The 22,453-nt window shown below is 53.7% G+C and overlaps 2 protein-coding genes and 1 long non-coding RNA gene across 7 annotated transcripts in view; 1 reads left to right on the top strand and 2 right to left on the bottom strand.

The window, feature by feature from the left end:
- The window catches only part of DAAM2 (dishevelled associated activator of morphogenesis 2), a 127,497-nt gene extending 112,618 nt beyond the window's left edge, over positions 1 to 14,879 (top strand). For all 3 annotated transcript variants that reach the window (XM_070456500.1, XM_070456498.1, XM_070456499.1), the window contains 9 exons: positions 889 to 973; positions 3,854 to 3,960; positions 4,073 to 4,161; positions 7,779 to 7,947; positions 8,348 to 8,455; positions 9,328 to 9,388; positions 10,375 to 10,506; positions 11,543 to 11,713; positions 11,890 to 14,879. In XM_070456500.1, coding sequence (XP_070312601.1) covers positions 889 to 973; positions 3,854 to 3,960; positions 4,073 to 4,161; positions 7,779 to 7,947; positions 8,348 to 8,455; positions 9,328 to 9,388; positions 10,375 to 10,506; positions 11,543 to 11,713; positions 11,890 to 12,111 — 1,144 coding nt within the window. In that variant the 3' untranslated portion in view covers positions 12,112 to 14,879. The remainder of the gene's footprint in view (positions 1 to 888; positions 974 to 3,853; positions 3,961 to 4,072; positions 4,162 to 7,778; positions 7,948 to 8,347; positions 8,456 to 9,327; positions 9,389 to 10,374; positions 10,507 to 11,542; positions 11,714 to 11,889) is intronic.
- Positions 1,059 to 7,783, bottom strand: LOC139031442 (uncharacterized). Its single transcript, XR_011483929.1, has 2 exons — positions 4,730 to 7,783; positions 1,059 to 1,329 (listed from the first exon to the last, which is right to left on the bottom strand). It is a non-coding gene; the product is annotated as an uncharacterized lncRNA (long non-coding RNA).
- A 669-nt stretch (positions 14,880 to 15,548) lies between the features above and the next one.
- Positions 15,549 to 22,453, bottom strand: part of MOCS1 (molybdenum cofactor synthesis 1) — a 33,643-nt gene continuing 26,738 nt past the window's right edge. For 2 of the 3 annotated variants that reach the window (XM_020871875.2, XM_020871877.2), the window contains exons 8-11: positions 22,230 to 22,340; positions 19,699 to 19,819; positions 19,155 to 19,202; positions 15,549 to 17,027 (exon numbers count right to left, since the gene is read on the bottom strand). In XM_020871875.2, coding sequence (XP_020727534.2) covers positions 16,273 to 17,027; positions 19,155 to 19,202; positions 19,699 to 19,819; positions 22,230 to 22,340 — 1,035 coding nt within the window. In that variant the 3' untranslated portion in view covers positions 15,549 to 16,272. Of the gene's footprint in view, positions 17,028 to 19,139; positions 19,203 to 19,698; positions 19,820 to 22,229; positions 22,341 to 22,453 lie in introns of all 3 variants that reach the window. The other variant, XM_020871885.2, reaches the window with a different exon arrangement.

The raw sequence follows: 22,453 nt of genomic DNA, 5'->3' as shown, positions 1-22,453 counted from the left end.
ACTGCCCTAGTCATGAGGCCCCTGACCTGCCTGGTCAGCGTCTGGCAGTGGCGTTGCTCTAAGCCCGCAGAGGGCCCCGCTTGGCTTAGGCCGCAGAGCAGCATGATGTCAGCCCCCAAGCATTTCCCGCGGCTGCAGAACAAACAGGGCAGTATCTGGGCTAACAGCCTAGCTTCTGTGCGGGGGCCTCCCGCCTGAGCTGGGGTCGGAGGGCACCACCTCCCTTACTATTCTTAGCGCTGCCCTAGGACATCCACCCCCTCTTTCCTCCGACAGGGCCCCAGGGCTCGCTGTCTCCCCCTTGATGGCAAGGGAGACTTCTGCTTCCCCAGGGCTCCCAGTGGGTGTGCATCCGGAGGGACTGTGTGCATCCGTGTGTGTGTGTGTGTGCATGCAGTGTGTGTGCAGGGGCTTGCTCCTCCCTCTCCCAGTGTTGGAACAGCTCTGTGGGAGCCGAGGGGCTGCTGGAAGACTGGGAGCTGTTCTGTCTTGAAGGAAACAGGAGCCTGCCCCCTTAATGGCCTGCCCATATTCCCACCATCCCGTGGAGATGATGTGGGCATGAGAAGAAGGATCGGAACTCTCTGCCCTGTCTCAGTCTACACTGAAGATGGCCCTCTTCCTCCCAAACATCCCCATCAGTGAGGACAGAGACTCAAGCAAGAGACCAGAGTACTCACGTCTCTGTTTAGGGATTAAAATATCTCAGGCTCGAGTTATAGAGGGAAGCATGTGAGTTTAGTGTGGAAGGTTTTACTGAGCAGGGAGTGCTATCAAAGGTAAAGGAGAGAGAGAAGGCCCCGGCTCTGGCTTCGGAAGGAGGAGGCCTGGGGTCTGACCTGGGCAGAGGGGCCAGGTCAGGCTGCTCAAGGTGGGGTTTTGCTGTAGGTTGAAGCTGTCCAACGAGGAGATCCGGCAGGCCGTCTTGAGGATGGACGAGCAGGAGGACCTCGCTAAGGACATGCTGGAGCAGGTGAGGCCCCTGACGCTCGGGGGCGGCCGTGCCCCCTCCCGACAGCCCCCGGGAGGCTGAGACTCAGGTCAAGGAGAAGTCAGGCTGGAGGAGCAAGGCAGAGGTTTATAGAAACATCCCTGGATCAACCTCTCTGAGAGGAGAACCAGAACAGACTACATCTTTTCAGGGGCTTGAGGCCCCTAGAAAGGAAACACGAGGAGTGATCCCCCCAGGAGTCTCAGAGCAAAGACAGTGACTGCAGCCACGTGCTGCTGAGGCCTTCCCTGGTAACTCAGCAGGTTAAGAATCCGCCTGTGGTGTAGGAGATACAGGAGACACGGGTTCGCATCTCTTCCTCATCAGTCTGTTGTGTCCTTCAAGAGAAACCCAGAAAATACCGAACAAAGCCACAATTAGTCGGACATTAAAATTAAGAACTCTGTTGATCAAAAGACACTATTATCAGAGTGAAATGGCAAGCCAAGCTTTAGATCTTTGCTTTATGTGTAGATCACAAAGATCTCATATTCAGAACAAAGGACTTTACAAATCAGTGAGAAAATGACAAACAACCTAAAAATGAGCAAAAGATTTGAATAGGTACGTCATGAAAGAGAATCTCCACATGGTTCAATACTATCACTCATCAGAGAAATACGGTAAAGATGTTCAATACTATTAGTCATCAGAGAAATACAGTAAATCACAGTGAGGGAAAACCAACCATCCACTTAAACAGCTAAAACTGAAAAGGCCAGCAATGCCAGGTGTTGGCAAGGATGTGAAGCAACTGGAACTCTCATTTGGTAAAACCATTTAGCAGTCCACACACCTATTCTGTTTCCCAGCAATCCCACTGGGTACAAATACTGACTATAGGAATATTTATAACTATTCATAAAACCCTCAAACTGTGAAAAGACCAACTGTCCATCAATAGGAAAGTGAGTAGATTGTGATGTATTCCCATAATAGAATAGTGCTCAGCAATGAATGGACTTTCCTGGAGGCTCAGATGGTAAAGAATCTGCCAGCAATGCAGGAGTCCTGAGTTCAATCCCTGGGTCAGGAAGATCCCCTGTAGAAGGGAATGCAACCACTCCAGCATTCTTGCCTGGGAAATCCCATGGACAGAGGAGCCTAGTGGGCTACAGTTATGGGGTCACAAAGAGTCAAACACAACTGAGCAACTAACACTTTCACTTTTCACTTTCATCAATGAATAAAAAATGAATGACTAATACCTAAAGGTGAATGAGTCTCAGACATGCTGTTAAGTGAAAGGAACCAGACCCCAGAGAGAGCACATAGCATCATTTGTTCAAGAATAAGTTCAAGAATAGCCAAATTTGGGACTTCCCTGGTGGTCTTGTGGTTAAGACTCTGCACTTCCATTGCAGGGGGACACAGGTTCAATCCCTGATCAGGAACTAAGATCCCACATGCTGTGGTGGCATGGCCAAAAAAAAATTGCTAAATTTGATCTGAGGTGATAGAATTTAGTCGAGAGGCTATACTGGAGGAAGAGGTGGCTTTGCTTATTAAAGTAGCACAAAGGAACTTGGCAGGGGATGAAAATCTTCTGTATCTTAATCTGGATGGTTCAATTAGTGGATTTGTTGTTGTTGTCCAGTCACTAAGTCGTGTCCAACTCTTTGCAACCCCATGGACTGCAACATGCCAGTCTTCCTTGCCCTTCACTATCTCCTGGAGTTTGTTCAAACTCATGTCCATTGAGTCAGTGATGCCATCCAACCATCTCATCCTCTGTTGCCCCCTTCTCCTTCTGCCTTCAATCTTTCCCGGCATCAGGATCTTTTCCAATGAATCTACTCTTCACATAGGTGGCCAAGTATTAGAGCTACAGTCCTTCCAATATTCAGGGTTGATTTCCTTTAAGATTGACTGATTTGATCTCCTTGCTGTCCATGGGACTCTCAAGGTAGTTTTTTTCAAAATTCATTGAGTTGTACATTTTAAATGGATGCATTTTATTTTATGTAAATTATACCTCAATAAATTGATGGAGAAGACTTTTTAGAGTCCCTTGGACTGCAAGGAGATTCAACCAATCCATCCTTAAGGAAATCAGTCCTGAATATTCATTGGAAGGACTGATGCTGAAGCTGAAACTCCAATACTTTGGCCACCTGATGCGAAGAACTGACTCATTTGAAAAGACCCTGATGCTGGGAAAGATTGAAGGTGGGAAGAGAAGGGGACGACAGAGGATGAGATGGTTCGATGGCATCATCGACTCAATGGACATGAGTCGATGTCCGGGAGTTGGTGATGGACAGGGAGGCCTGGTGTGCTACAGTCCATGGGGTCACAAAGAGTTGGACATGACTGAGTAACTGAACTGAATTGAAATTGATGGTAAATAATCTGTCTGCAATAAAAAGATGGTAAAGAATCTTCCTGCACTGCAGGAGACCTGGGTTCGATCCCTGCATTGGGAAGATCCCCTGGAGAAGGGAACAGCTACCCACTCCAGTATTCTTTCCTAGAGAATTCCATGGACAGAGGAGCCTGGCGGGCTACAGTCCATGAGTCCAAGAGTCAGACATGACTAAGTGACTTTCACATACCTCAATCACGTTGGTTTAAAAAGAAAAAGCTCATTGAGCTGTACACTTAAGAACACTGTATATAAGTTTACATATGTAAATTAGAGCTCACATTTAAAAAGTGAAAAAGAAAAAGAAGGAAGTGTGGAGCTGGGTGCCCTGAATCCCTTGGAGCAGGTGAAACACAAACCACCCACATGAGGATGCGTCTCTCTGACAGAGTTGGGGGCCCTCCTCATCTGAGCCCGGTCAATGTGGGGGGGTCCCACTGGCTGCACCCCTGTGCCAGCCTCTCCCCAGTTTCCTGACTTTCAACTCCCCTTTGCAGCTCCTCAAGTTCATCCCGGAGAAGAGTGACGTTGACCTCCTAGAGGAACACAAGCATGAAATCGAGCGGATGGCCCGCGCGGACCGCTTCCTCTATGAGATGAGCCGGTCAGAGCAGCGGGCGTGGCAGGAGGCAGCGGGGGTGGGCAGGCCAAGGGGGGCCGGCCTGGAGCCGGCCGGGGCGGGGGCTGCCTCACCATGCAGCTCGCCCTGTCCACAGGATCGACCACTACCAGCAGCGGCTGCAGGCTCTCTTCTTCAAGAAGAAGTTCCAGGAGCGGCTGGCTGAGGCCAAGCCCAAAGTGGAAGGTATGGCCCAGGGCTGGGGAGCAAGCCTGGGGGCGGTGGGAGCCAATGAACAGGCACAGAGGGAAACTCCTTCCTTATTCTTGATTCACCCCCCAAACCAAGGACAGGATGTGAATCTATGCTTTTTGTAGATGTGGCGCTTGTGTATATGAGCACCCATGCCAGCCACGCACCCTGTTCCCTGTGGCTCAGCATGTAGGTTCTCCGAGGCCGGGGACCTGATGACATCTGCTCTGTCATTTCTGTCAGGGACAGAAATGCTAAAAAAAATGATGATAATAGTAAGCAACTAGCACCCTTCTTGGCATGGACTAACCCATCATTACCCTGCTTGGGAGAGGTTCGAGGTGCAGAGAAGACCTCCACATATGTTATTTGAAGTGTGAGCTACTCAGAAAGTAGGGAACTTGGTTGGGTGAGGTGATCCCCAGAGGCATCTGATTTTCTGGCCTGGGGAACCCCTTCCACCTATTTCAGGTGGAAACTCTGTCATTAGACCAGAACCACAGGTCAAGCACCGTGTGAAACACGGGCCGTGGATGGTCTCATTTGGGGGCCCTTCTCTCACCTCTCAGATGGATCTGTGTCAGTGGCCCGAGGCTGTGTTACTGTTGGTCTTGGTGGAGCCGGGACTGGAATGCAGATGTCCTTCTTCAGAATCCAGCGCTTCCCTCTCGTCCTGTCCCAGAGGGCGTGTGGAACTGCCTGGAGATGCAGAGGGTGGAGGGGCAGGGAGCCGGGGGAAGGGCAGGTGCTCAGGAGGATGGGCAGCCATGAGGGGGGCGGGGAGAAGCAGGAGAGGCCATGGGCCCCTCTGTGGCAAGAACAGGCTCAGCAGACTGGAAACAGCCTGTGTCCTGGATGCTGGGGGGCAGGCTCGGGGCAGGGCAGAGCACGGGCCCCCTCTGCTGGACACCATGCCCTGGGAGGCCAGGTCCGGAGAATGGGCCTTCCTGGAGTTTGATGAGCTGCTTTGTGAGGACTCTGGGGGGTCAGATGGGGCATGACAGAGCTCGAGGTTGACATTTTCTGTAATCTGGACACACACGCACTTGTGCACACACACAACAAGGGGTCTGCAGGCTGTGTGATCACAGATAATACGTCTGAGTGGGAAGCAAAGGGTTGAGCAGTGACGCTGCAGGGCTGTGGTCTGGAGGCACCTCCTGCCCTGCTGATGGGCGAGTCCTTACTTTTGTTCTGCTGCTGACTGCCTTTGGGGCATGAGGCAGGGACAAGGGCATTCAGCCCAAGATGTGTGCTCAACTATTTGTGTGTCTTGGGTCAGCGGAGCAATTGTGAGCAATGGCCTGCAGTTTGGTGCTGTGGAACTAGTTTAGCCACTGGGTAGATTTAATCTCAGATAATTCTGTTCTCGGGAGCTCACTCCTAAACTCTCCCTAAGAAACATTCCTGAGAAAGCTAAGATTTTGCCTCTCCTAGCTGGTTGATGAGCTGTTAACTCTCCTCCCTAGCATCCATCCATCCATCCCCAGGCAGGGCTTTTGGGTCAATTTGCCAAAAGGCAATTCATCAAATCTGTCAAATTTACCAATTCTCTTATGAATATATTCATGAACATAGTCTTCTTGTATATATTCTTCTTATAAATATGCCAAATTCACCAATTCTCATTATGAACATATTTATTGAGTATAGTCAAGATGAATATGGCTTCACATGGAAATATATTCTTATGAATATATGTATGAATACATTATTCTTATATCTAAAATGTCTGCATTGCATATGGCAGTTTTTCCATTTATACTGATTCCCTTTGAATTCTTATCATTTTCTGTTTTGTCAACATTTTAGCATTTTTAGGATTCCTCTGAAGATTTTTCAAATAGCATATCAATCTAAGAAAAACTACCACAACCAATATATGTTGCCAGAAATTTCCCAGGTGGCACTAGTGGTAAAGAACCCGCCTGCCAAGGCAGGAGACATAAGAAATGCAGGTTCGGTCCCTGGGTTGGGAAGGTCCCCTGGAGAAGGGCATAGCAACTCACTCCAGCATTCTTGCCTGGAGGCTCCTACGTGGACAGAGGAACCTGGCGGGCTACACTTCATAGGGTCACACAGAGTCGGACACAGCTGAAGGAGCTTAGCACGCATGCATGCACTTAAACTCATTGCTGAAATGTGCACTTTGAAAGTACATAAATCCTAAGAGTCCTAATTGATGATCCATCCCAAAGTGATTCACCTGTGTGATCATATGCTGGCCTCTTGTTCAGCATTATGACTGTAAGGAACAGTGGGTTATTTATTTTCAGTGCTGCATTTTATTCCATTGTATGACTATACCATAATGTACTTAACTAATCTAGATGTAATTAAAAAAAAAAAAAAGGCAGACTAGGAACCACTCAAATACCTTTCAAGAGTAATGCCGCTGTTAGGTGGCATATGTTTGAGTTTAGAAGCCACTGACCAACTTACTTCTCGTTTTTTTTTTAACAACTTTTTGACAGTTACTTAACTGCTTTTGAAGAGTTTTGCATACTTTTAGTCAAATGGTTTTCATTTTATCTTCATAGCAGCATCTTAAGGAATGTTCATTTTGGCAGAGGCCAAAATCATAATACAATGGCTTGGTCTTCTCATCACATTTAATAATCCAAAATCATATTATTTAACCAGTAGCCTAATTTTCAGTGTAGCTTTTGTGTCCCAATTCTGCACACCCACCATAAATACAGAATTGCTGAGGGAAGGGCCAAAATAGCCTGTCAGAACGAAATACTGAAGTTTTGGTGACGGGTTAGCCTTAGATTGTATTTCCAGCAAAGATATCATTTAAGGCATTAGAGGGAAATTTTTAAATGTCTAAAGGTTGGAGAACATTTTTAAATGCTATTCAACAGGCTGTCACGTAGCCTATTTAATCAAATCTAAGACACCATCAACTGCAAAGCATAATATGAAACTTTCAATTGATGTTTTAATTTGACAAGGATTTTTTTCCTTTCCCAAAAAATCAACAAAATACAGCACTTCAAAAGAGGCAGAAATAGTCTCATAGTATGTAACACGCTGACATTAAAAATTTTAATCACTAGGTTTATAAAACTAAAGGACTTCCCTGGTGGCTCAGATAGTAAAGAATTTGCCTACAATGCAAGAGACCCAGGTTACATCCCTGGTTGGGAAGTTCCCCTGGAGAAGGGAATGGCTCCCCGCTCCAGTATTCTTGCCTGGAAAAATCCCATGGACAGAGGAGTCTGGTGGGCTACAGTCCATGGGGTCACAAGAGAGTCACTGAGCAACTAACACTTTCAGTTTAGAAAAGTAAAAGCATTATATTCTTGCATATATTCATAGGAAAAAATAGTAATCTTTGGAAGGAAAGATACGTTCTCAAGTCCAGTCTTAGGAAATGTTGGCACATTTTGAGAAAGGATTGTGTGGTTGAATTGGCTTTTGGTGAGTTTGTCAACTTCCCCCTGGAGGCAGGCAGATGTGGAGAAAAGCATCCTCTGGGACATGGGAATAGCCTCTGCCCCTCTGAAGTTGACGGATGACTCCTTTTCCGGGCTCTGTGGTGGCGCCATCTGAGGGTCCCAGAGCCCCGGTGTGAGCAGGGCTCTGACCTGTCCCTCCTCCCCCAGCCATCCTGCTGGCCTCGCGGGAGCTGATCCGCAGCAAGCGTCTAGCGCGGATGCTAGAGGTGGTCCTGGCCATCGGCAACTTCATGAACAAAGGGCAGCGTGGGGGCGCCTACGGGTTCCGGGTGGCCAGCCTCAACAAGATCGCTGACACCAAGTCCAGCATCGACAGGTGGGACCTAGCGGCTTCCAGCTCCTGTAGCCTCCGTCTCACCCTGCCCTGGCCTCTCCCTCCTTCCTCTCCTCTGCATGTGTGCTGTTGCTTTGGGCGTGTCCAACTCTTTGCGACTCATGGATTGCAGCCCACCAGGCTCCTCTGTCCATGGGATTCTCCAGGCAAGAATACTGGAGTGGGCTGTCATGTCCTTCTCCAGGGATCTTCCCAACCCGGGCATCAAACTTGCGTCTGCCTGTGTCTCCTGCATTGCAGGTCAATTCTTTACCCACTGAGCCACCGGGGAAGCCCTGCCAAAATAGGTCACAGCTTTCCTCTGACACCTCAGCCTAATTTCTGCCAGACCCTCGTTCCCAATTCCCTTGGCCCCTGACCCCGACCTGACTTTCACCCACAGAAACATCTCTCTGCTCCATTACCTGATCATGATCCTGGAGAAGCACTTCCCTGACATCCTGAACATGCCCTCTGAGCTGCAGCATCTTCCAGAAGCCGCCAAAGTCAAGTGAGGGGACCCTGAGGCTTCCTTTTCCCTGTGATCACGTACTCTCTCATCTAAATTTCCTCCTTCAGGGCTACTCTGGGCTCACTAGGAATGAACAGTGTCTCGGGGTTTGCTCTGGGAGAACCCAACAAAAGACACTAGTAGTTGTCTTTTAGTCGCTAAGTCCTGTCCGACTTTTGCCATCCCATGGACAGTAGCCTGTCAGGCTCCTCTGTCCATGGGATTCTCCAGGCAAGAATACTGGAGTGGGTTGCCATTTCCTTCTCCAGAACAAGAGACACTATTTGCTCTCAAATCCTCATTTCAGAGATTCTCCCAGGAAACACAGTGGGGAGTGGGGAAGGGAGCCAGGGATGGGAAGAATGCCAACAACAGGAGTGTTGTTAAGTCAATTACCACTGCAGGCAATCAGAGCTTAATCCTGCCTGCAGAGTGTGGGCGACAGCATGGGACACTCACTCTGCTTATCCCCCCCAAACTGCAAAGGAGGTGAACATCATCTCCTGTCGGTCCCTGGCTGAGGAGTTTTGGGGGGGCAATGACTCTGTGACCCCCCCCAGAAAAAGTGCTCAATGATTGGAAGTCAGGGCTGTGCACTGGGATGGATGGTCCAAGGAGATATTAGGTGGGGGCACCAAGGCCATCTGCTACAGGCAAGAAGTCCGTCCTAAACACATACAGGCTGATAGACGCCATCTCCAAGAGACGCACAGTCAGAGCTCAGAGGGGAGGTGATTTGCCAGGGCCACATGTTAGTAGCAAAAGCAGAGCTGGAACCCAGGCCCACTGAGTCCCAAGGCCACTGGTGTTGACACTGCCCTGAACTAACCCCAGCTCCTCTCCCTCCCTTTGTCCCCTCCCCACCCCCCCAGCCTGGCAGAGCTGGAGAAGGAGGTGGGCAACCTCAGGAGGGGCCTCAGAGCAGTCGAGGTGGTGAGTACATCGTCTGTGCCCGCCTGGGTTTGACGGGATGCTGCCTGGGTTGGCGGCTGCCTGTCACTGGGCCAGAGGGTGGAACCCCAGCTGCAGACCCCGTCAGAGGCATCTCTGTGACCCAAAGCTCCTGGCGGGACTGAGAGAACAGCTGGCATAACGGATACAGCCTCCAGCACAGAGTGGGCCCTCAGGAAAGGATAGCTGAATTATCCAAGGCTTAGATTTAGACTCCTGAAGAGGGGACAGATGGATGGGAGAGAGGATCTGCATGCCTTGGAAATGGCTCCGGGCAGGTAGCACCCAGTGTGACACTGGGGACCACTCTCCTTTTTGCTGGTGACCCAGATCTCTGGTCTGTTCTATTCCTGCTCTAGGGGCTTCTCAGATGATATGCTATCTCTGGCGCCCAGTATGGGGATGGCCCCTACATCTAGAAACTAGAGAGCCTTCTCATCTTCACTGTGTGGGAGTGGGTAGGCAGCTAAGGGAGTAGAGGGTTTAGAGAAAGAAGCAGGAGAAGGAACCTTTTATTGCCATTATGGTGGCAGGAGGGGGCATGCTTCCTAATTTATAGCTCTTTAAAGCACCACCTGAAATGTGGTCCATGGACCAGCAGCATCACATGGAAATTTGGAAATTCTGCTCACACTTTAATCTGCACATGAATTGCCTGAGGGTCTTATTAAAATGCAGATTCTAATTCTGAGTGAGCCCGAGAACCTATTTCATAGAAAACTTCACAGTGCTGGTCCCTGGACCTAGAGAAAGATGGCAGTGGGGAGGAGGGAAGAATCGAGGCAGGTGGACTGGCTGATAGCCCACAATCTTTGCCACCCCTGGAATTGGAGGCTTGGGGTGTTCCCCCTTCCTAAGGAAGGCTCAGAGCCCTGCAGCTGGCAAGAAGGGTGGGGGATGGGGTGAGCTGGGATTCCTGACTCTCGTCCTGGCACAGGTCTGACCAGCCCTTGGCTCTCCCTCCCCAGGAGCTGGAATATCAGAAACGTCAGGTGCGGGATCCGAATGACAAGTTTGTCCCGGTCATGAGCGACTTCATCACGGTCTCCAGCTTCAGCTTCTCAGAGCTGGAGGACCAGCTCAATGAAGCCAGGGCCAAGGTAAGGGGCCCCCAAGCCCGCAGGCTGACCCCACCCTGACTCCTCTCCGCCTGCACCGCTCCCACCCAGGGGGACACACCCAGAGGCACAGAGCTTTGAGGAGAAACCCTGTCCTCACTCCTGCAAGAAAAGCAACTCTGTTGTAAAACTTACCATCCATGACCAGTGTCAGGCACCTTGTTGTGTTTTCCACCATCTGCCTCACCACCCACCTTATGGGTCTGTTGAAGGGGTACTGTCCTATTCGACAGATGTGCGAGATCCGGCGAGGTTAAGTAACTTGCCCAAGGTTGCCCGGCTGTGTTAGACAGAGTTGGGTTGAGAAGCCTAACTCCGGAGCCCAGCTTCACTCTCAGTTGTTCTGCCTCTCCTGCAGGCATGCCCCTGGACCCCTGCTTCGAGAGTCTTATTGAGATGTGGGTCCTCATTCAAGGTCTGGGTTGGGGCCGAAGATTCAGTCTTCTAACCAGCTTCTAGGAGATGCCCGTGCTGCCAGTCCAAGGAGCACACTTAAGAGTTGCGAGGGCTGTCTTAGAGGGTTTTCAGCAGGTTGAATTAGAGACGTAGCCGTCAGTAAACAGAGCCGGGCACGTGGCTAGCACTCCACATCACTAACTCATTGAACTCCCCCAACATCATGATGTAGTCCTGTTATCCCCATTTTACAGATGAGAAAACTGAGGCACAGAGTGGTTAAACAACTAGCCCAATAACTTGATGATCTGACATCCTTTTGGGTTCTAACCAGGCAGGTCCTGGCCTGTGGATGTGCTTCCCTAACTCTGTAGCTCCTGGTCCTGTATCTACACCCTAACAGACCCAGAGGCAGCTTGGGTTCCTCACCTCTGGCAGGTGTTAAGCCTTCCCTTCAGCCTTGCCCTTAACCCCTGATGACAATGGGGGTCTCCCCTCTCTCCTCCTACTCCCATCCTCCAAGCCCAAGGTCCTCCACTTGGATGAGCTCCACTGTGGCTGGAACCCACCTGCCCACTGGGATCAGGCGGGGGACTCTCCATCAACCCTTCTCTCCCAACAGTTCTCCAAGGCCCTGACGCACTTTGGGGAGCAGGACAGCAAGATGCAGCCGGACGAGTTCTTCGGCATCTTTGACACCTTCCTGCAGGCCTTCTCGGAGGCCCGGCAGGACCTGGAGGCCATGCGCAGGAGGAAAGAGGAGGAGGAGCGGAGGGCGCGCATGGAGGCCATGGTAAGGGTGCCAGCGCGAGAGCGGGCCGAGCCGGGCGCGGGGGCGCGCGTACTGGGAGCGGGAGGCTCGGGGCGCCCTGGGGGCCAGGGGGCAGACGCAGCCCAGGCGTCTGTCACCCCGTGACTGCCAGCCCCTCATCTTCCTCCTCGCCTCCCCCTCCCCACCACCCCCCCCAGCTGAAGGAGCAGCGGGAACGTGAGCGGTGGCAGCGGCAGCGGAAGGTGCACGCGGGCAGCGCGCTGGAGGAAGGCGGCGAGTTTGACGACCTGGTGTCGGCCCTGCGCTCCGGAGAAGTTTTCGACAAGGACTTGTGCAAACTCAAACGCAGCCGCAAGCGATCAGGGAGCCAGGCCCTGGAAGCCACCCGGGAGCGGGCGATAAACAGGCTAAATTATTGACCTGAGGACTGACCAGCAGCGGGAGACTGGGAGACAGGGATGGGCCCCCCACCCCGAGGGGGCGAGTGGAGGAGGTGGCGAGAGTGATACTTACATGACTTGGTGCTGGGCTTAGAGCCCTGGGCTGGGTCCTGGGGGCAGGGCTGTGTGTGGCAGGACCCCGGTGTCTCCCCACCTGAAGGGGTTCTCCTCATCTCCACTTCCCATTATTCTTCCTGCACCCTAGCCCCAGGGGTCACTCTCCTGAGGCTGACTTGGACATCCCTGGCCAGCCCCAGCTGAAGGGGCCCTGTTTCCCACCCTTCAGCATGGGCGCCTGTGTGTGGGCACAGAGCTGTTCCTGATTTAGACTGGAGAGAGGTCCACAGACCATGTCCAGATTTCCCATGCTGTGGGGAGTTAACAGTGGGCTGGGGGCACCCAGGCCCCCAGCTCTCAAGAGTAGGGTTAATGGAACATTGATTTGGGGTGAAGTATCCTATCAAATGGAAGAGGCATTAGAGATGCCAGCTATGTGTTCCGGAAAAAAAAATAGTGCTGGGAGGATGCTGCGGGGACCAAGTCATCACGACAGGGTGGCAGTGCCCATTTCCTAGATCACAAGTCCGCTGGCCCCTCTCTGGCATGTCATAAGTCTCTTTCCCTTCCTTCGTGCCATCTCCAGTCTACTAATCCAGAATTTCAAAACTCACCTTTGGGTTCCCATGACCATAGCTCACTATCAGGTATTTGATGGATCTGGTAAGGGTTCACGAAAGACCCCATTCATCACCACACCTTGGATGCTGGGCACAGGGATCCTGGAACAGAACTCTCCTTCCCCACCCCGACCTGGTACACCCTGACGGTTGTCTTGGAGACAGTGACCTCACAGGTTGGCTGGGGGTTCCAGAGGCCAGCACTTGAACGGCTAGGTTCACCCTAGAGCTCCTGGGTCACCAACGTCACTCAGAGCCTGCGCTTCTCTTAACATCTGCAGTGAGCTCCTGCTCTGTTCAGCCTGCATGGGACTGCTTTAAACTGCCTGTATCTGGCTGAGGCTGGTCCTAGGGCATCGGTTCCTGAGTGGGTCCCAAGGGCAAGAGCTACCCCTCTGCCACCTCTAAGGGGGTAGAGCCCACCCCCCATCAGCGGCATTCAGACATAGGGCACAGCAGAACAAGGCAGGAGAAGCCGGCGAGTACACTGCCCAGTGGAGCCAATGGTGGAAAGCTGAGGGGGCCCCACTCGCCCATCTCTGGTGCCTATTTGGTCCACCTGACTTCCAGGGGGCCCATTCTGGTTCTCCTGTCCACACTCACCTTCATTCTGTCCATCTAGAACTGTCCTCGTGGGGCAGGATGACGACTGGTATCTATAGTTTTCTCTCGTAAGAGGACGGAGGGTAAGCCCAACTCCAGCAAGGTTCATACTTTTAATACATTTCCTATCTCCTAGAATTAACCCCTCATCCTCAGTGTCGGAGACCTTCCTGACCCTCCCCCCCCTCACCTCCCCGGTCAACAGGCTCCCTGCCCTTCCCCTTCTGAGTCTCACCTCCGACCTCCTCCAGCTCAGGGTTATTGCCAGTGGACAGACTGGTGGGCTGGGGCCCACTCTTCAGCTGCCTTTTCTGGCGGTGGAACCAGAGTAGCTGCGGGGTGGGGGAGAAACACAGGGTTGGTGAGCCCAGCACGTGTTGGTTTGAGGGGGAGGGACTGGAGTAAGTGTGAGTGTGATGGGGACAGGTGTGAAAAGGCCACTGGAGTCTATGTGAGGGCCAGGGGAAGGCCTCCAGGAAGACTGGCCACAGAGCAATGTACCCACAAGCCCCCAATTAAGAAGCTGGTGCTGGGGTGATGGGAAGGTTGTGGTGGGGGCCTCTTAAGGCCCTCCCTGAGCCTGGCCAGGCCGGAGTCCGCCTCACCCATGGGGGCAGGGAGGCCTCCGCTTCTATGCAGCAGGCCCGTCCAGATCCCAGCGTTCCCACCCACCATGGAAGACTAGATACGCACCAGGAAAAGAAGGGATAATGGAAGCGTTTGGCAAGACACGTTGGGAATCACAGAAAAAGCACAGTTTGGTTTAACTGTTTACAGAGGACACATATTGTTCCAGGGCTCAGGCGTCTCACTTCTAAAGGTTTTGCCTTCTCTATTTATTATTTTCTAGATCTGGCCAGTGGCTCTGACACCAGACGCTGCTGTAGCCAGATAGATGGCCAACAGTGCCTTGGACCGTGGACCATCATGGCCGACTCAGCAAGAAGGGCAGGTGCCTTAGAGACGGCCGAGTTGGTCCTCGATGCACTACGTGTTTACGCCTGTTATATTTGTTCCTTGGTCATTCCCCCATGCCCTTCCCGCCCCCCCCACCACCTGCCACCTATGGGTTAATTTCTTTAGCTGTCTTATTTTGTGTCCAGTGTAAAATTCCAATTAACCTGATGCAACCTGTCCCTTTCTCAGCAGCAGCACCCACCGCCCACCCCCTCCTCTCAGAGATGGAAGTAGGGTGTGTTTAGGACGGCAGGAGGAGAAAATTCTCCAGGTGGATGGGGAAGGGTCTGATCCAGGCTTCACCCTCCCACTTTGCACCCACTGGTGGGGTGGGGGGAGCGTGACCATCTCCCCCACCTCTACCACCTCCACACTAAGGCTGTTCTCACCAGCTCTTTCAGACGACAGATGAGGCTAATGTACAAAATCTGCAGTGTCCTTTTCGCCTGCACCTTTTTTTTATAAGAATATATTGTAATACTAAAAAATATTAAATCCGTACCACCCTCACCTAGCCTGCCTTGAAACCTGTGCCCCCTTCCCAGGTGGGGGTGTGAGGCTGCTGGGGAGGGGGCAGAGCCCGTGGGTTGCTGGGACCAGATCCTACCAGCGCTAGGAGCACCAACTGCTCCAGACTCAGGGATTCCGCAAGCCGGCTCACACCGTACAGTACCTTGAAATCAGCCAAGGTGGGAGGACTTGGAAAAGAAAAGGCCAGTCTCCACGGTCTAAGAGCTGGGTGGCTGTTAATGGTTTACCAGCAGACCTGGGTGTAGGGCAGACGGGAGGCAGGTAAAGTGGGGTGAGAGGGCGGGTCACACTAAGATGAGAACCAGAGGAACCTACCCACGTCGAGAGAGCCCAGCGAGCGTGTCCGGTGTTTTGGGGGGGATGTGAAAACTAGGAGTCTCTAACTGCACCCCCGACCTCTATCGGTGACAGAAGGTGCTTCGGACGCCCCCAGCTGACGGTGCTACGGGAGACGCTGCATCTCCATGCCTCCCGCTCCGTGCCTCCCTTCTCCCCCAGGGAAGGCGGGGGCACGCGGAGAGCATGCCCCTTGGCTTTTCCAGCATCTCTGCTGCATCTCTTCCCCCAGGGGGCAGGGCTTTGGGCAGCTGGGGAGACCCGACATCACGGCTCCGTGCCCTCGGCACAGACAGTCCTCACTCCTACATCTCCAAAGCTGGAATTGTGGCTTTATTTTGTGCGTGGTGAGGGTGAAGTCAAGCTCCACTGCTCCTCCCCGCCTGGAGTGTCCCAAGATGAAGGCGTATAGAAGGTGTGCTCGGTCAGGAGGCCTCGGGGCTGTGGCCCATGGGGGATACTGCTCAGGAGGAGGAGGGGCCAAGGCAAGAAGCTGCAGGACGGTGCAACTGATAAGCTGGAAGCCTGTCTGATGGGACAGACTCAGGCAATGGGAGGGGGATAACCTGCTTTTTCGAGGGAGCACGGCAGAGAGGCCAGGGCTGCAGTTAAGTGATCCATTCCCAGGACAAGCCGCACTCCCTTCCTCAGAGCGGGTTCCTCTGCTTATGAGCCCTTGTTCCTCCCGGGAAAAGGAGGAGAAGAGAAAACCCACTCGAGAAGTGGAGGTCATGGGCTCGACGGATTGTCTCCAACAGTTCACAAGTCACACTGTGATTATCTAGCAAGGTTAGATAACCCTCCCAGGCACAACCTTAGGGTTCAGGAAGGCTGAAGGGCCTGCTGGTTTCCTCTTGGAAGACAGGAAACCCTGAAGGTCAGTGAAGGTCATCTAGCAGTGAAGGGGTGGGCTGGCTTCAGGTTCCTACTGGCTGAAGGTAACTGGTGAAAGGAACTTGACCTCTTTCCCTTGGGTTGAAATCACATCCCATTGCTTGACCTTGCCGGCCTGGGGGTGAGAGCGGGGGCAGGAGCTCTATGTTCGGTGGAAGTCCCCTCGCTGACCCCCGGTCTTGCTAATGAGCTTGATCTCTGCCAACACGATATCCCTGCTGACAGCCTTGCACATGTCATACAGAGTAAGGGCGGCCACAGCAGCAGAGGTCAGGGCCTCCATCTCCACCCCGGTGGGGCCCCGGGCCCAGCAAGATGCCTGGATCACCGCGGCGTGGCGCGCGTGGTCCAGCTCCAGCCGCACCTGGACGTGGCTCAGGGCCACGGGGTGGCAGAGAGGGATCAGCTGGCTGGTCAGCTTGGCCGCCTGGATGCCTGCCAGCTGGGCCACCGCCAGGGCATCTCCCTTCTTGAGCTGGTTCTCCTGGATGAGCTTGAAGGCAACGGGCCCCAGGAGGACCACGGCCGAGGCCACGGCCACCCGCTCTGTGTCTGGCTTCCTGCCCACGTCCACCATAGCCATCCGTCCTTCTGTGTCCACGTGGGTCAGTTGGTCAGAGGCTGGCAGAGGTCCTGAGGCAGCAGCAGGAGCCCGAGGCTCTGTTGGGCTAAGGCACTTTGGGTTGGCATCTGAGTCCAGGTGGGAACTGAAGTGTCTCTGAGGGAGGCTGGCCCCCAGCTGGGCAAGAAGAGGGGCCTGGGGGACCCCGCCTCCTTTCCATAAAGTCACCATCTGGCTGGAGAAATTCACTCTGCGCCTCAGAACCTGAACACCGAGAGAGTTCCTGAAAGTGCTTTGAAGGGCTGGTGGGGAATCTTGGTGCATCAAAAATAACTCTAGAATGAAGACAGAAGAGGAGACTCGGTCCAAAAGGGTCTTTGGCAAAACCACCTCCTCCCCACCCCACCCCGAGTTTCCCCATTCATGTTAGGGAACGTGCAATGAAGGGCAAAGAGCACAGTGAGAAGACAGAAAACAGAAGATCCACAGAGAAGGTGTCCCCAGAATATAAGTATGCAGGCTTCCTCACCAGGAGGTACAGACAGCAAAGGTCCCAGGGTCTCTACCCGTCCTGCAGTGAAGGGTGGGGGTGCTCCCATCCGGTGCCACCATGCAAGGTCTGAAGACTGAAGTCTTGATCACATGACCACTCTGTCCCTTCATTTTCTTAAAACTATAGCCAGGCCTCAGCATGAATTACCAATTAGTTACTCTCATGTTCAACTTTTCCAGGAAGGGCTAACAGTAATCATCTGCTTTGCAGACAAGATTCTAAGGGAAATAATCTGTTTCAATGACATCTCAAGCACATCAGAAGTGCACACGAAGCAACAGGCTGATTCACATGGTCCCAGGGGCCTCGGGGACCTTGTTACTCAAATGGTGGTCCAGGGACCAGCACCATCTGAGAACTGTTAGAGACACAGCCTAGACCTCTCAAATCCAAGTCTGAAATAACAAGATCCCTACGGGATTCAAATGCGTGTGAAAGTCGAGAGGCCCTGTTCTGGACAACTCTCAGTTTTATGCAAAATGAGACCACTTTAGTTACTCTATATCCTTGACAGTAACCTTACTCCTTGTGAATCAATCAGGTCTCCCAACTCCCAGCCTTCCAACATGCTCTGGGTCCCCTAACTTGTCAGTGTCACAGATACAACCTCCCTCGGTGGGAGGGCGGGGGTGGTTATCCAGGCATCCCCCGCTCTCTGCCATCAAGATGTGTCAGCCTGGGTCAAGGCCCAATACAGGAGGAGAAGGATGTGGAGGTGAGGGCAGAAAACAGGTGACACAGCTTTCCTCTCGATGGCATGCTGTGGTGCGGGAGGCTGGTGTGGTCCCTGGGCTGCCTCAGGACACTGGCTGGCTCTGCTCCAAGCGCTGAAGAAAAGAACCCCTGCCCCTGGCTGTTCTCTCTGCCTTCTCTTGCTTAGGGCATGATTCAGGGGCCCAGATCTGCCTGTGGCCAAGGGGGTGAGGCCTCCCCCGCTCTAGCCTGGGCATGTGCCAGTGGGGTGACAGCATCCCTAAAGCTCCTCGTGGAGTGGCCAGGTCCCCAGGGTTGGAGCCCATATGCAGCTCAATAACAAGATGCTTCTGCTTGAAGCATCCGATGCACAGGAGAGACACCCTGCTGCTGCTGCTAAGTCTCTTCAGTCGTGTCCGACTCTGTGCAACCCCACAGACGGCAGCCCACCAGGCTCCTCCATCCCTGGGATTCTCCAGGCAAAGATACTGGAGTGGGTTGCCATTTCCTTCTCCAATGCATGCATGCATGCAAAGCCGCTTCAGTCATGTCCGAGTGTATGCAACCCTATGGACAGGAGCCCACCAGGCTCCTCTGTCCACAGGATTCTCTAGGCAAGAATAGTGGAGTGGGTTGCCATTTCCTTCTCCTAGAGACACCCTGGGCACATACACAAGTTCCCAGAAGTTCTGGAATTAGGTAGTTGCGATCCTGGCTGTGTTCCTCCATGGAGAGCTGAGCAATACGCTCGCTTAGCTGCCAAAGCGCTGCTCGGCACAGGGACATAACAACACGTGGGCCAGTGGCACTGATGGTCCACACACTCGTGGCCTGGTCCACAGGGCAGAAGGGAAGGGACAGACAATGACTGCATCCGACCTGGGAGGTCCCAGAGCCGAGGACAGGTCTCTGTCTCAACCAGAAGCTCCACTCTCAGGGGCCAACTAACGCAGCGATCATAAACTTTAGAGCCCCTTCACGCCCAGCCTGATCTCTTGTGAGACAGAATGACGACTTCTGTGGACGTGTAGTGAGGGGGAGCCGTGGAAGGGAAGGAAAGAAGCAGTAAAGGCTGGAAGGGGCAGGAAAAGATGAAGGATGAGAACCTCAGGATGAAGTGCAGGATCTGGGGAGGGGGTTGCCTTATGGCAGGGGCCCTGCCCCAGGGGACCCCCAATGACAAGGGTGCGTGGTTACGTACTGATGGGTCACCCACCGATGAGGATCATGGGCCGGTTCTTCATCTGGGAGATATTGAACATGCCTGGAGTGAGGGGAGGGTAGGAGAGGAGAGTAGGGATGGGGGGAGAAAGAGGGCAGGGGAGAGAGTTCACTAAACGTATGATGGACACAGTGGTGTGACAGCCGCGGGCACACATGCTCACCTACATGCACCCCAACAAAGACCCCCGCAGGACACTGCGAGGGCCCATGACAGAGCCCAGAACACAATCTGGGTGCCAGGATCCTGCCTTGGTAGAAGACAATGTGTGGGATGACAGAGAGGCAATGACACCCCTCTTTTCCCCCCACCCGATGAAAATGGCCCCAGAGCATCTGACATCCCCTGTCTTGCACAGGCTCTGCTGGGTCAAGAAGCATCACCACACCCCAAGTCAAGAGGTCCAATAGGAATGATGGAGAGCACAGACCACACGGGGTCCCCAGGCTGCCCCTCATCCTCCTGCCCCAGAACTACAGACCTCCCTCCTGCTACCGACAGCCCACTCGCCACCCAGCCTGGCCTCCCCGCACCCTACCTGCGTGCTGCCGCTTCTTTCTGCCCACTGCAGCCCCGATGACCCTCAGCAGCTCCTCCTCGGAGGCCCCTGCCCGCAGGTGGTCCCGAAGAGACACCTCTGAGTTCCCGAAGAGGCAGACCTGGAGAGGGTCACACGGTGGGTGAGGCCAACGCACCCTCTGGATCCTGAGCCCTGGCCCCCATCCTTAGAGAAGTACCCCACCCTGGGCTGAGCAGGAGGGCCTTCCATGGCTGGTCAGACTCAAAGCAAGATTTCCTGCAATGAGAGGCCGAAGGTGCTAGATGGAGCAGTCAGAGGGGCTGCAAGGGCAGGGAGCAAAACCAGACAAGGCCTGTGTCTGACTTCCAGTTATGCTTCTTTCAGCGTATAGTGTGCTTTAAAAAATTAATAATTGCCAACAGAGACAGTGCATCAAAATCTAGAGGCATACCTTCTCCTGAGACATTCCATGGAATGGCCTCTTTGCTGCCAGAAGAACAGATCCCAGAGAGGGGGAGCCACGTCCAAACGGTCTCCTGGGAGACCAGCAGGCACAGACCGTTTCCCCTCCATCCTCTCCCCGTCCCTTCGCTCCTGGACCCTGCCTGCCTGCCCTGACTCTGTCTGTGGGCCCTGACTGGTGGATGAACAGCAGAGGGCTGGTGGAGAGGGCATCCTGGGGTCAAACTTGATTCAACGCTCCCCTGCTTCTGAGCGCCCCTGCTCAGGGGGCGATGGGGCGGTCCCACAAAGCGAGATGCCTACTGCCTCCCACGAAGCCACATAAAGCCCCTACTAAGTGCCAGCTCTATACACGGCGCTCTGGACACAGGCACTGAAGCATCTTTGACAGACTGAGATGGTCGGAGGGGATGTGAACGAGCGCTCAGCGGAAGGCACAGCCACCTCCCCGTGTGGGCTGGTGCCCTCCTCGCTCCCCAGCAGCCCCGAGGCTCCACTCTCTGCCCTTCTCTGCAGCCGGGGGGGCCCTCCAGCTGCCTTCTGCCCAGCGGGGTTGGCTGTTGGGAGGTCAGAAGGAGAGAGGAGAGAGAGGCCTCGCACTTCGGCAGTGGAACTTCCATCCACAGCCCTGGCCAGGCCGCCACTCCGCCAGGCTCCAGCTCTCCCAGGGACACCATCTCCGCCTGGGCCCCTTCCTCCCTAGGGTGGGACAGCAGTTTGCTGCGGCTCATCCAGTGCCTCAACACCCCTTAACAGGCCCCCGGAACTCTGCACCATAAACAGCCTATTCTTCACTTTCTGCTCAAAATTCTCACTCCACTTCCTGGGGCCGGGGCCGGGGCCGGAGGCTGACACAGTCATCATTTCTCATCTACAGCCCAGTCAGTCCTATGCCTCCAGCCCAGATAAGCCTTTGGTTTTGATTTTTTTTTTTTTTGGCTGAGTCACACCATGCAGTATGTAGGAGTTTATGGGGCTGTTTGCACTTCCCTTCCGCCCCCAATCCAGTTCCCCAACCAGGACTGAACCCTCAACCCTGCAGTAAAAGTGTGGAGTCCTAACCACTGGACCACCAGGGAATCCAACCCCTGGCTTTATGACAGTCTGCCGCACAGCTCCGTTCTGATGCCCATCTTGATGGTCTAAACCCACCCACCAATACCCCTGCCCCCAACCCCAGGCAGATCCCAGAGCCCCCCAGATACCCGGGCGCCCCTCTCTCCACCCCCACCTGCATCTCCAGGTTCTTTCTCTCTTCCTTTCCACCTTCACCTCAACTCTTATATGTTTGGAACATCACTAAATGGCCATCTAACTGTCTTTCTATTTCCAAATTCAAGCTGGGAGTGATTCTTCCTAAAATACGAATGGGGCATCCGACCTCCACCTTGTACAGAAACTCTGCACAGCATCCTACTGCCAACAGGTCACTCTCTGTACCTTTGAAGGGGGCGCTCAAGCCCTCCACCGACCGAAACCTGCCCTGGCCCAAATTAGGGTGAACCTCAGACATGCCTCCTCCCCCGCACCTGGAGGGAGGCCTGTTGAGGCCTGTCCAGCTGCTCATTTGACAAAGAATCACATGCTACCACCCTTAGCTCCTTGGTCTCAGAAGGAGCCTTTGGTGCCCATAGAAAATGGGCCTGTCTGCACCTCCCTTCCACCCCCTATGCCCAGTGCCAAACACACAGCACAGCTCAGCATGTGCTGATTAGATATGAAGAGCAGATGGTTTCAGGGACGAGCCGCTGGCCTGGTGGGAAGGGCAACTGGGGTGGGAGCTGGGGGTAAAAGGCACATTGATCCCGGCCTGGCCCCCTGCCTTCCATAGCACTGAGTCTTGGAGAGGGGCTCCTGATCAAGCAGAAGCTACTTCGAGGACCCAAGTAACGACGGAACCAGGGAGGCAGTTCCGCGGGAGCCACAAGTTCACCTCCATCTGCTGCTCCCATGATCCCCCTAAACCTGACACTATTTCACCATCATCCCCGTGTACCCTGCGAGCCACCTCCAATCAGGGGGCGCGGCTGGGAAGGCACATACAGAGCACAGAGGGGCAGGGGTCTCGCGGGGGAGGAGACACTCACCTTGAGGTTCCCATCCGCCGTGATTCGCAGCCGGTTGCAGGTCCCACAGAAATGCTCAGACATAGACGTGATGAAGCTGACCTGGCCTCGGAAACCAGGGATTTTAAAGGCCTGTGGGCGGGCGCAGAGAAGACGGGGGTGGGCCAACTCTCCCTCCCTGACATCAGATCTGACACCATTTCCTCTCCGTGGGAACCCTGAAGAAAGCAGCCTGCAAGGCCCTC

The sequence above is a fragment of the Odocoileus virginianus genome, chromosome 27 (genome assembly GCF_023699985.2).
Source record: "Odocoileus virginianus isolate 20LAN1187 ecotype Illinois chromosome 27, Ovbor_1.2, whole genome shotgun sequence".
Lineage (NCBI taxonomy): Eukaryota > Metazoa > Chordata > Mammalia > Artiodactyla > Cervidae > Odocoileus > Odocoileus virginianus.
Note: the sequence above shows the minus strand (reverse complement) of the source record. Positions and strands in the feature narration are given on the sequence as shown.